The sequence below is a fragment of the Centruroides vittatus genome, unplaced genomic scaffold (assembly GCF_030686945.1).
Source record: "Centruroides vittatus isolate TY-2023 unplaced genomic scaffold, ASM3068694v2 contig_817, whole genome shotgun sequence".
NCBI lineage: Eukaryota > Metazoa > Arthropoda > Arachnida > Scorpiones > Buthidae > Centruroides > Centruroides vittatus.
In genome coordinates this window covers 803,996-817,224 of record NW_027122532.1, presented here as the reverse complement: position 1 = coordinate 817,224, position 13,229 = coordinate 803,996, and the positions used below count along the sequence as shown (strand labels likewise).

Sequence of the window (13,229 nt, the reverse complement as noted above, 5' to 3'; positions counted from 1 at the left end):
GTGTTACGCTATAATCCACGCACCTGCGTGACAGCTCCCACCGTCTGAAATGTGTGGATAGGAACGTTTACCTATTTTTTCATAATTTCCGTCTGTTGTCGATGATCGGAAATTGATTATTACCAATAATTATTCTGCAATGCTTTCTGTCAAATGTTTAAATGTACGAATCGACCCTTAATGATTCATTTTTTCTTAAAATTTATTTCTAATTAATTGAGAAATCATTTTTATGCGTTATTATATATTCAAGTTTTCTTCGTTCCTTTAATAAAAATTGGAACAGAAAATTTATTAAACATTATTTACTTGTTACAAGTCTATTAATGCATATTCGTTTGTTTGTCTATCCACACGTATAGAATGTACGATTCTCTTCCATTGCAACTGTTTAAAGCATAACATTAAAACGAATTTGACTGATTTCTTAATTATTTTTCTTTTACAAAAAAAAATAATTCCTATCTTCTTCATTTCGATTATTTATTTTAAATGTTAATCAATTTTACTTAATTTGAATTTGGAGGAGTAACAATCTTAAACAATCGATTTGTTGAAGACTTCTTTATTATTTATAACAGTCGCGAAAATAAAAACACGCTGTTATATCGTTCTGTGCGTTATTGATTTCTCTGAAGATTCTTGAAGTAATAATTAGACAACTAAGTAATATTTGGTTTAGTTATAAGTAATTTTTATTTAAAAAATTGACTCTAGATGACCTAAATTCCGCATGGAAACATGCAACATAATTCATCAAAGGATGGATTGGATTAAATTGGTTTGATGGAACAACACTTTGGCAATCTGTAAACGAGATGCCTCCCCAGAGGCAAACTAGTTTTCATGGGAAACATTTGAAGAAAACCGGGAAACACCGTGTGGCAGCCCGGTTAGGGACGCACCCGTGATCAGTGTTTTGTAGTTTTATTCACTCAGCCACTGATCAGCTTTATTAAGGAATTTTTTCCTATGTGAGGACATCAGACTCTCTTTGGGGATCCAGATGCGGATCAGTGTCCTCTCAGAAATTTTCCTATAAGAATTGATTTGTCAACACGTGGATGCTCTCCCTCATTGTGGATCTGGTCCAACCACTGTAGACTTGGTGGAAAAAGTCCTTTTAATATCCGTAGATTAAAAAAAAAAAAAAAAAATACTAAAAGCCAAATTGTTGTAAATAAATACATTGAAATAGTTTTTAAATGTTAAATAAAACTATTTTCAAATTAATATCAACACATAATTATTCACCATTTCTAACTTTCTATCTATAACATAATTTTGGTTTATTTTGTTAATTCCTTTAAACAAAATATAACCTACACCGGTGTTCATGAATTAAGGGGAAAAGTTGCAATAAATCACGAAATGATGTGGTAAAACATTTCTTACAAACGATAGTGCACACAGATCCGGATCAAAAGTGAGATTAAAAAATGAAATAGCCACAATACAGGTATACCTCGAGTTACGTCGTTTCGAGTTACGTCGTTCTCGATTATACGTCATTTGTCAAAAAAGTATATGGAAAAATAAAAATCAAGTTTAAGTCATTTTATTCGACTTTACATCCGTCCGCCACAAATATTGAAGTCGTAATATCACTAGAAAAGCGTTAAATCACATAAAATCATATTAAAATATGTACATTTATAGTAAATGTTAATATAATCATCATAAATCCTAGAGAACGAAACATGAAAACATCTGTGTTTCTGTGTTGTCTTATTTAGCGGTCTTTAAGTGCTTATTATTGGCGTTTTCCACCGTAGTTTCGACTTACGTCGTAACTACACAAGTAAATTCGACTTACGTCGCCTTTCCTGGAACCAATTACCGACGTAAGGCGAGGTATACCTGTATATAAATATGGAATGTGTCTACTACTTGCAGCATTGCAGACTTCACACAAAGCAACATTGTATGCTATAGAATGTATAGATGATGGTGTTTAGTAGTTCAGTAGGTAGCAAACACTTGTTTTTCAAAAGATTTTCCAAGTGCCTGCAGATTTTGGAATGGGTTTGAGGGCAGCAATACGTCTTCTGAGAGAATCCCAATATGCTCTATGTAGTTAATATCTGGAGATCTCTCTGGCTAATCTATATATACAATTCCCACGCCTTCAAAATAATAAACTAACAGACTAGTTCAGTGTGGGTGAGCATTACTGTTTTGTAGAATTAACCTAATTAACCTATGGCCTATTGCACCTGTATAACGGCAATAGTGTTCGCAACTTCATCCTATAAGTACTGGCAACCATGGTTCCACTTGAAAGCACATAGAAGTCTATGTATCCGAGTAACGAGATACCATCTTAAACAACAACATTGCATTTACCATAGATATCGTTTTCATTGTTAGAGAGCTACAGTACCAATAGCTTTGAATCGCTCTGCAATGTACCATATCTCGACCATCTGTGCTATAATAGCACTGCTATCTATTTATTTTTAGTCCAATTAGCATAAAGTTATGCCCAGTTCAAACATTCCCTTCTTTGATAGGCCCACCAGTAACCGAACGGATAACACCATTGAACACTGGTCGGCATCGCACCTCACCAACGGACTGTCAATGTGGAGTTTTCTGGGTTTTCTTCATGTGTCTAATACTTAAACAGAGCTAGTTTTCCATAGAAAGTTCTCTCGAGAGACACAACCTTGACGGATTTCCCAAGTGTTGCGTTGCCGTATCTCACCAAACCAAACCAAAGCTTCTGTGATGGAGTTAATGCATTTTTGGTGTATTGTTTTAAAATTTATCATGCATTTCTTATGATAGACTCAAGAAACACTACGGCTGCATAAGTTTCGTCCAATACTGGATGTATAATTGTAATGTTTTAGTTATTGGGTACAATCTCGTAAATAATCGAAACACGACTACGAAGTAACAGACACGGTAACGTAACAAATATTACTATCCAAGCACTCTACACTCTACACACTACAACAACTGCCCCTTATCTTACTACAATTCTTTTGTTCATCCGCAAATCACGTTCTGGTCTCTTGGGGATCTTGCTCTCGGTGCCAGCTTGCTCCGTCCACTATAATACAAACTTTTACTTATGATTCTTTAAACGTAACTATCTTTAAATAAATCTTTTATATAATCCTCTTTATATAAGCAGTTCTTTTCGTGATATACTTTATGTGTGCCTGGCCGAACCACTACTCACTATGGGTTTAGTAATGTCCTTAATGAGCAGGAGAAGAGCGGTGACGGCGGGAAGGACCATGTCCGACGTATCTGGATTAACCCATTTTTGAAAATTTCTGAGTCTCAATCCAGATTTGAGCCTGTTTGCACAAATTGTTAATTTATTACCTCGGCTTACAGTTGGATAACTATCCATTAAAGTGTTATCTAATAAAAATCGAACCTGCATCAGCCTTAATTATCATCCTTTAGTGTACTACTATCAGTATATATAATTACAGATGATGTTTGATGCTTATTAGACGCAATGTTCTGCTTTCAACGATATGTTCAGAGGCCGGAGAGCGATCACGAATCCTGGGTCCTATCTCTTGACCTAGCGATCTTAGTTTATTATTTTTCTTTCCCCCAATACTCTTGAAATTATATAGATCGATTTTCTAGATTATATAATCAAATTTGGAGTACAGATTTTGATCATATTGCAGCTCTGGATCATGACGTATATGGGGCATACATAGATCTGTAGCGTCGTCTTCCCTTCTCTCTCGTCGATTTGAGTGCCACTATGTTTAACAATACTTGCGATACTAACGATCAAATGGCGACGTGGAAACGTGTAGTGTTTCCACCAGGAAGGTACAGTACGAGTTATGTTCTCGATCCAAATGGATTCTGGCATTTTCACTATTAATGTTATCAATAAGAACAATAACAAAATTACTCAAAATGACAATAATAGACATATGTAACAAGTAATAACTTAATTGCATTATTTTGAAGAGTAACACGATATACAGAGGGGGCGCAAAAGTAGTTATACAGTTGTTATTATGGAAAAACATAGAGGAAAAAACATTTATTACTTTCCCGGCTGTTATATATAACAAAGGGAAAGTAGGACGATTGGTCAAAAAATGACCCCCAAGATTTTTACATTTTTGGACTCGTCGAGAAATGTAAAAAAAACTCGGAGGGTTTTTCTGAATGTATAGATGTTAGTGTGTGTGGGAGGTACGATTTTGTTTACTCTCTTTTAAGCTTAATAACTCCTGTGCTTTTGTCGAAAATTTCTGAAATTTTGCAGGAAGGTTTGCTTTTTAAGGGATTGATACTATTAAATTTTGATGATTAAAGGTCGAGGGAGTGGGGAGATAAAGAGGGTCGTGTGTATCTCCACTAGGGTCGGACTTAATGAGAATTTCACTTGTTATTAATATTTACAATTTTTTATAAATCCCTACCGTCAAAATTAAGCTTCTTGCCATTTTATAACAGTAAAAAATATTAAAAAATTTAAAATGAAACACGATAACAGATGGCGCCACCAAACTTGCCGGAAAAGTTAAGCAATTCGTTGCTGGATTTTTTTATGAATAAATTAAATCACAAACAAGGAATACGAAATAATAATAATGAGCGCCTAACATCTATATTTCTCAGATTTACAACTGTATAGGTCTACCTACTTTTGCACACTCGTTGTGTGCACATACATTCATTGTAGAACGGTAACAGCATGAGATGTTTCCTTTCTGTTTCTCTTGATACAAATTCAAATAAAAAATAAATGTAACATTTTTCGGGAATTTGTGTTCTAAACAGAAAATAACGAAGATGCATTGTAATCGTAATCATTTTATTTAACGGTTCTTTTGGAGATAAACAACGAATAGTAAAAAAGATCACTCAACATCGACCTTGACTAAGAGAATTTCTCTTCATAAACAACTCTGTTTTGTTTCGTAAGCATTTTACTTGTTTCTCTTATTTAACGTGTACACTCTTTGCATTTTAATTGTATCTTATATAACGTTTTCGTTGTAATCGCGGCCATATAATGGGCTGCAATTTGAAAAAATTGTAGACGTATAAATTCCCACTGTCGTCCGTTTGTCCGTCTTTCATTAATCTCGAAAATGGACAGAGATAGACGAAAGACGATACCAAATATGGAAACCTTGGGGCAGGAGACCCCCCGATAACTATATAAGAACTTCTGATGCAAGCCAGGAGTCACGTTATTTCAATTCAAAAATCCCCCCCCCGAAAGGTGTTAGATAGATGATCGGTACGACTCTATTGTTAAAGGAAAAGTATGATGTACAGGGTCACGGCCACTACTAATTTAAGGTGGAGAGCATATATTTTAAATTAAATAAATTTAAAAAATGTGATTAAAAATTGCAGTCCGGCATTGTGACCATGTCACAATAATAATTAATTGCTCGTGACATTTTGGCTTTTTATTTAAATAATTTCTCTCACGAAAAGTGAAAAACATATCATAGGAATTATAATTAAAATAAAATCTATGTAGGCCTGCCTTCTAACAGATATATATATATATATATATATATATCTAATTAATCGCCCGTCTGACTCTGTACGTACGATGTCCAAAAGTCAGTTAACTGTTTTTTGCAAAATAGTCAATACTTCGTGAAATGTCAAAACGCTATAATTTGAGTATTAAACAAAAAAAGGATGCCATTTTGAACAATTTTTGCAAAGTAACTAAGTGCTTGAATAAGACATCAAAGTAATATTTACAATGGTTAACTCTTTGACCCACGCTGTACGTTAGCAAATATGTATGTTTCCTATAGGAATAAGCAAAATTCCATTTAATTTAATAAACAAAGAGAACAGTAACAATTGATAGTTATAGGCACAGTAAATAAAAACAGTTCATAAATGAAAGAAAACATAGTTGATGAGCCTCGTCTTAATAAACATGGCATCCGTCCTTGAGTCCTCTTTCCTCTCCTCTTAGTGCTCCCCACGAGGATCCACTTTTTCAGACTACAAATCTTATTCGTGTAAACTGCCCCTACTTAACCCCAAAACTTATGACACGAAACCCTTTAGGCTATAGACACATTGCGATATTTTGTTGAAATACACTATGGCCGGCAACAATTCAGGGACAATGTTATTGTGCCCTAGTATTTTTCTTAAATATACATATACAGAGTGTGTCTGAATTTTCTACGTATGCTACTTATTAATTACCTGTATGCTCGCTTCATCTATTACCAAGTTCTTTCATGTTGATAGCTGGAAATTATTAATTAAAGCAATTCCTGAGAATTTTTTCTTCGATCTTTGACTCTTCATAAGCAGACCTCAGGAATTTCCTCTTGTAGCAATTTATTTTCGGGCATTGTAAATGTTATTTAAAGTCCACATCATAACAGATCCATATCTAATCATCATCATACACTGAATTTGTTTCTGAGCTATTCTCTAACTGCAAGATGTAGTATATAATCTGATGAATATAAACTTTGTAGTTATTTTGTATACAGCAATATCAATTATGATGCTAGACAAACTAATAAAATAACAACATAATTTGGAGAATTTGATTTTTTCAATTAGTAATTAAATCGAAATACAAGAGCAAACTGTTAATTGTCTTATGCTTTAAATTGAAATTTTATTTAAGCATTCTTGATAATTTACTTAATTACATATTTTTTATACTATAACTTAATACTTTTTAAATGTAATTAGAGTTTGCCAAAGCTCAGCTCATGTGGTAGAATTCTAAATATAATTTTTAACCTTTAATATTTGAACTTTCAACTGTATATATATATATATATATATATATATATATATATCAGTTTTTCTTTTCTTGGTTTACTATTTTTAATTTTTATATTGAATTTTTGATAAAATTTAATTAATTAATAAATTTAAAAATTACAATACAATGTTTTTACAAATATACAAATTCAGACCAAAGAAATTCATTTTAACATTTTTTATAATTCTCAAAGCATTTCCAGTACAAAATATAATTATTTCCTTTAACAAATATTTACATTCATGATTCATTTCCACAAAGTTGATATGTATGTAACAAAGTTTTCATGGAAAATTGCTTCGAAAATTTTATTACAAATCATATAATATTGGAATACAAAAAAATTATTCAATGATCAATGAATACAATGATATGGGAATGTTTAAGTGATCACACATCACATACAATTTACAGCATTATCTCAAGGGGGAAAAAATAACAAAAAATAATTATATATTTATATATATTGCTATCTATCAATTAAATTTCTTACAATTACAATTACAATTACAATAACATAATTAAAACATTTTATCATCTAGATTTAATTAGAAAATTTTGCACTAACAAAAATGGCTTAGAATAATTCATTTCTCAGTTTCTGTTCATTAAACTTTTAAACTGAAAGAAATTAAACTGTAAACTCCATTAGATTTATTTTAAAAGTAGCGTTAATGACTGCCTTAATCAATCGTCTCCAGATTTGGAAACAAAGTTCTAAGGTACTGATGTTTATATTCTAGAATATGTAATAATTAAACAAGAATATACAAGATTTGCACACACATTTCTAAATGTTATGCCTTCCGGAATGTAACATTCATATCTTTGAACTTTGTTTCCGAATCCGAAGACGCATTTAAGGGGTAGTCTATAATATTATTTTTTAAAAAATAAATCAGACAGTTCAAAGTTTTCAATATTGCTTTAACCAAATTTCTTTATTAGAAATTATTCGGGGTTCTTTGATTTAAAGATAAAATTTCGTACTTCAATATTTTAAGTGTTAGATGAATAAGGTAATGCAGGATAACATGCCAACTTTATACTTTAAGAGAAGATAAAATTATTTCATTGAAATTGCAAGAGCTATTTTATTCTAAGCCATTTAGTTATATCCTGAGTAAACAATTTTATAAATCTTTATAAAAACTTGAGCAAGTATTATAACGGGTGGTCTAGCTCCATTGACTATAAACAATTTCAATACAGCATTTATACAACTAAAAAATTTTATGAAAAAACTTTTGGTTTAGAAAATATAATTTGGCAGCTGCACACAGCTCACTATACAAAAAATAACATTAAAACATATCACAGAGATATTTCAACTCTCCTATTATTACATATATATATTTTAAAATTTACATCTTGTGAGCCAATACTTCAATTAATAAGAATATTTATGTCTATGGGGATTTATGTGTGACTAGAAGATAACTTATTATATCAAATATTTATAAAGTGTTATTGGCATGTGAGATAATTCTATATGCCATAGTCAAAAATATAATTTCTAAAAACTGCTGGCAAAATTTATAGAAGTTTGTTAGAAGTTTTATTTTATGTATTTACAATAGCTGCTTGTTAACTAAATAGATAATAATGAAGAAGTATTTAATTTAGCTAGGTTAAATAATTCATTTTACTTGCAACAATTATATTTTTAAGCATGTTGATCTTTTCAGAAATTTCTGTCAATTTTATATCTAAGATCTTGCTTTTAAAGACTAAACAAGGGAAGTTTGTGTTAGGTGTGTATGTATGTATGTATATGTTGTGTTTTTCTGTTGGCTGCATACTTAGTGATTTGCAAAAAGATGTTTGATAATAAAAATAGGACTGCATTAAAAAGGTTTGGATTAAGTAATCAGTAAATGAAGAAAGCTGTCTCAGAAATGGCTTGCAAGTAAATTACACTTCTGTAAGAATAGCTAGAGTTTGCATGTATTTAACATTAATCTAAATGTTAAACCCCATAAAATAATGTTGATGCATTTTCTTTTACTGGAGTTTGAAGCATCTACAGAGCATAATACTTAAAGATCAATTTCAACTTGAAGACCTCAGCTGAGAAGCCTCTACAATAATATAATATGATATGGACCCACTAGAATACTAAAACTCTGTTAAACTGACCATTATTATGATTAAACTCTAGACCAATAGAAAATAATTCTTTAGTATTGAATTCTTAGATTCATTAGAAGAGAACTTTGATTGTCAATGAGATTTCCTATGTTTTGATTGTCAACATGTTGCCTATGTAAGAAATTAATGGAACAGAATGACAAATGAAGATTAAAAGCATATCTTACCTTAAATAGCCCAAGTTTGAAAAATATTGCTTACATGCAAGTATTTATTTACATGTATGAAAGTTATGTTTTGATATAATGCAGTAAAAAAGTTCAAAATAAAAAAACACTATGGTTGTTAGATGGCTTTACTTTTATTATATAGAAGTGAATTAAACTAGCATTACAAATGCCTGAAATTGTATAACTTACAAAATCTTAGTCCTTAAAATTTGGATCTAACAATGTTAGAAGTTTGTTTATCTCACGTTTAGTAATTAATTCTGCCAATAAATTCATTCAATTTATAAAGATATGATAATTCATGAAATTCAAAACAAATAATTTGGCACAAATGATAATCAAATAAAATAAATTTGAGAATATTTTATTGCACATTATTAACTTTGATTAATACTGACTCTAGGTGTATTAAGGCACATTGTGAATTTTCTTCCTACTTCTTAACATAACTTTGATAACAACTGATAAATAATTTTACTATTTCTTCTGTATTTGATATAAAAATTTATCCATTTTTAAGATGAAATATTAAAATATATCAAAAATACAGTTAAAAAATTGTAATATCCCTCCTAAGTTTATAATATTGCTTTTTTAAATATTTTTATTTTATATTCTACATTTTATTGAAAGAGATGACATAATTATTGCTAAATTTTGTATTAAACTAAGTATTCTGCAGAAAAAATTATAGTAGATATTGCTTATTGTAATTATTTTGAGACTAGCCTACACTGATAACAATAATTAAGCAATAATGAGAAGTGAATGTAATTAGGCCACAGTTAGTGAAAATTCTAGTTTCATTGAATCAGATAATTAATTCTAATAATAATTACTTGATTATTCATTCAATGTTATTTTTGGGCTAGTTTTTTGGCAATATTTTATCAATACATGTTCATAAGGAAATGCAATATATCTGTACTGTACACCATTTACAAGTATTGCATAAAGAAATATTATTTTAGTGTTTTTTTTTTAATGACAAGTTATTAACATATGAATGTGTTGTATAATTGTCTACTAATAAAATAACTTTTTGTTTCAACTTTATACCTCAATTAACTAACCAGTTGTTAAAAATGCCAGTTGTAATCAAGGTATTTGCATTTGAACATTTCATACCATTAAAACACTTTGAATTTGCACTGTTTTCCAGTCACTTCTAGTGACTGGAAAACAGTCTTTGTTTCTAGTCTTGTATATTGCACTGCAGAGAACTATAATATGCTCCTTCAGTGATATAAATCCTTAGCACTTTCATATTTAAACCTATAAGTAAGACTAGGTATTGCATAAAAATAAAATGCTGTTTTATCAACATTGCAGATGAAATAGCATATATTATTACAGCATTCTCTTATATTGAAATTTATGAAGTCCTGATGAGCTTGATTCTGATATTAGATAACTGATGATAATATCTACAATTACAATAAGCAGCATCTACTGTATATGAATATATCATAGAGTGTTTGCACATCTAGTATCTAAATATAATTGTTTTCATTATAAAAATATCTATTTTAATGAACTGTGCTTTTATCATTAATTTAATAAGAAAATGGTTAAAATGTTTATGTATTATAGACTGTACAGTCCCAGGATGTTGTAACATGATTATCAAATTTTTATATTTGTTATAAAATGCAGAAAGTTAAATGATTGGCTACAGTCCAGTAACAGGAAGTATGGCAATTACAATGAAATCCAATAAAATAAGTTATATTTCAACTGCACTATATAGCCTAGCATTTCTATCCAATGTCACTGTTTTGAGAAGTTAGTGTCATGTGAAAATAAGCCTTTACTGCACAATATTATTTGGTATGTCCAATGATAGGTACATTACTATTTTGTGTATTTAATTATACACATAATATTTGGATAATTAAAAACATTTTGCAATATTCAACTTCAGTGTCAACTTGATATCAAATCAATGTCTAGTTATACATTTCTGTTTAATTATGTTGCCCCATGTATATTTATTTTATCTTAAATATATTCTCACTGCATTAGCTTCATTTAACAAAAGATTAAAATTTTAATTTATAAAAAATGTTTTGCTTAGATCTTAGTTGAAATTACATTACATATAAAAGTGCATAATGACAACATTTGATTTTAAAATATATTATTGTAATAATGTCTTAATAAATGAGAAAAATACTGTAATCATTAACTAAAATTTGAAACAAAGGGTATTACTGATAAATTATTAAGTTATACTTATGTTAAGTCATCACTGTAATAGTTTTCATACTATAAACATAGGAATTTATTTTTATATTATTTTATCTATAATTTAATATAAATGTTTTGCTGTATAGTAGATATTATTACGAATTTAGTCCCTGTAATCCAAAAAACTATTGGTAGACCAATCTATTGCTATGATATTGCTGTGAGATTGGTCTACCAATAGTTTTTGGATTACAGAGACTAAATTGGTAATAAAATATTTATTTTATCTAATCAGAAAGTTTTTAAACTCCATTCCAAATTAATTAATACAATATCACTTTAAATTTAAGATATTTCTAAACTTAGAATAGCTCTTGAATCAGGTATGTTTCGTAAGTCCATGATGTTAAGGTTAATAGTCCAAAATGAAAAATTCTTTAATGGAGAAAGTAAGTGTATAAAAAGAGTTCAAGCACTTCTGAGTACTGATGATGAGTACTAGTACTTGAAAGCACTTGAATTCTTTGTGTGCTTGCTATCTTGCTCCATTAAAGCATTTCTTATAATCTAGAATAACTTTATCACTTCTCTGTGTGTGTAATGAAAATTTTTTTAATGTTTCCTGTTTAAAATAATTTTCTGTTAATTTCAGTCTTAAAATAGTTATTAACATTTTACTCTTTAATAAATTATTCTAAGTATTTTTCTGAAAACCTCTTTAAAAATATCAAGAGCACATCTTAAATTCAAAGCCATACAACATTTCATTATTTTGGAATTCAGTTTAAATAAAAACTAGTAGTGATAACATAAAACATGAAATCAAGACGCATAAAAGTACAGATAATTGCCTAAAACACACATTGTATAATACATAATGATAAACATGATGAATATGATTATAAAATAGTTTAATTTTATCAAACTGTATGACCTGTAACATTTGATAATACTGACTGTTAAAAATATAAAATTTGAAAATTTTCCAAATGTACAGCACCTCTTGATAACTATCAAATGTTATGGACGGTAACATAGCTGATATACATATCAAAAATATTTTGGGAAGTTGTTGATTTATTTCTTTTTTCTTTTGGCTGTTTTTGAGTGGTAGTAGTTTTAAACTTATAATTTACCTGTAAAAAAATGATATTGCAATTTAAAATTTCTTGTGTCTTTTTCTGCATTATTCATCTGTAGTAATTGAAACTATTTTCAGTCTGTGGTGTTACGACTTTACAACTCTGATGGCTTTGTAGACACCTTTCTTCTCTTTCTGTAAAATTAAAAGATTTAAATAAAATTATTTAAATCTTTTATTGTAAAGTAATATCAATCTGAAAATTCATGTAAATCATGCTTTTCCAGATAAATCAATCATACTAACTTATGAGTTTCAACATACTAATTTTATGAACTTTTTCCTAGTACTTTTCCAACTGCAGATGTTATTTCTAGAACATTATACACCTGAAGATGACTGGAAGACCCAAAAGTACTGAGGAAAGTTCACAACACATGTTAAGATGGAACTAGACACATTAACAGTGGATAATTATATTTAAACAAATGTTCTTGAATTCTTTAATAAATCATCAGAGTTACAAGTTTAAATTATTATAACATTAGAACAAATTACAAAAATGTGAATAGGAAACTTTTTAACATGTTTTATTCTTTATTCTTTTCCATATTGTAAGCTTTGAATATCTTGGACTTGTAAGCTAATGCGTGCTTGTTAAGCAAGTCAAAAATATTTGTGTAATATAATTATTCACTTATTGTGTCTAGTTCTGTTTATTTATACCAGTGAAAGTTTTTTCTTGCTGATGTGTTTTTTTAACTCTTTCCACCCTGTGGATACTAAATGGGCCTCTTTTAGCAAGTCCATTATGGGTTGGCCAGGCCCACAATGGGGCAGCCAGGTAGTGAGAGACAGAGCCCAACATATC

General features: G+C 29.6%; 1 protein-coding gene and 1 long non-coding RNA gene across 3 annotated transcripts in view; one reads left to right on the top strand and one right to left on the bottom strand.

Annotated features, from left to right (window-relative positions):
- The window catches only part of LOC136982245 (uncharacterized), a 72,843-nt gene that overhangs the window by 4,725 nt on the left and 54,889 nt on the right, over positions 1-13,229 (top strand). The window lies entirely within an intron of this gene.
- Positions 11,906-13,229, bottom strand: part of LOC136982235 (scavenger receptor class B member 1-like) — a 58,784-nt gene continuing 57,460 nt past the window's right edge. Inside the window, exon 13 of the mRNA XM_067278693.1 lies at positions 11,906-12,553. Within this exon, the coding sequence (XP_067134794.1) occupies positions 12,506-12,553 (48 nt within the window). The 3' untranslated portion in view covers positions 11,906-12,505. The remainder of the gene's footprint in view (positions 12,554-13,229) is intronic.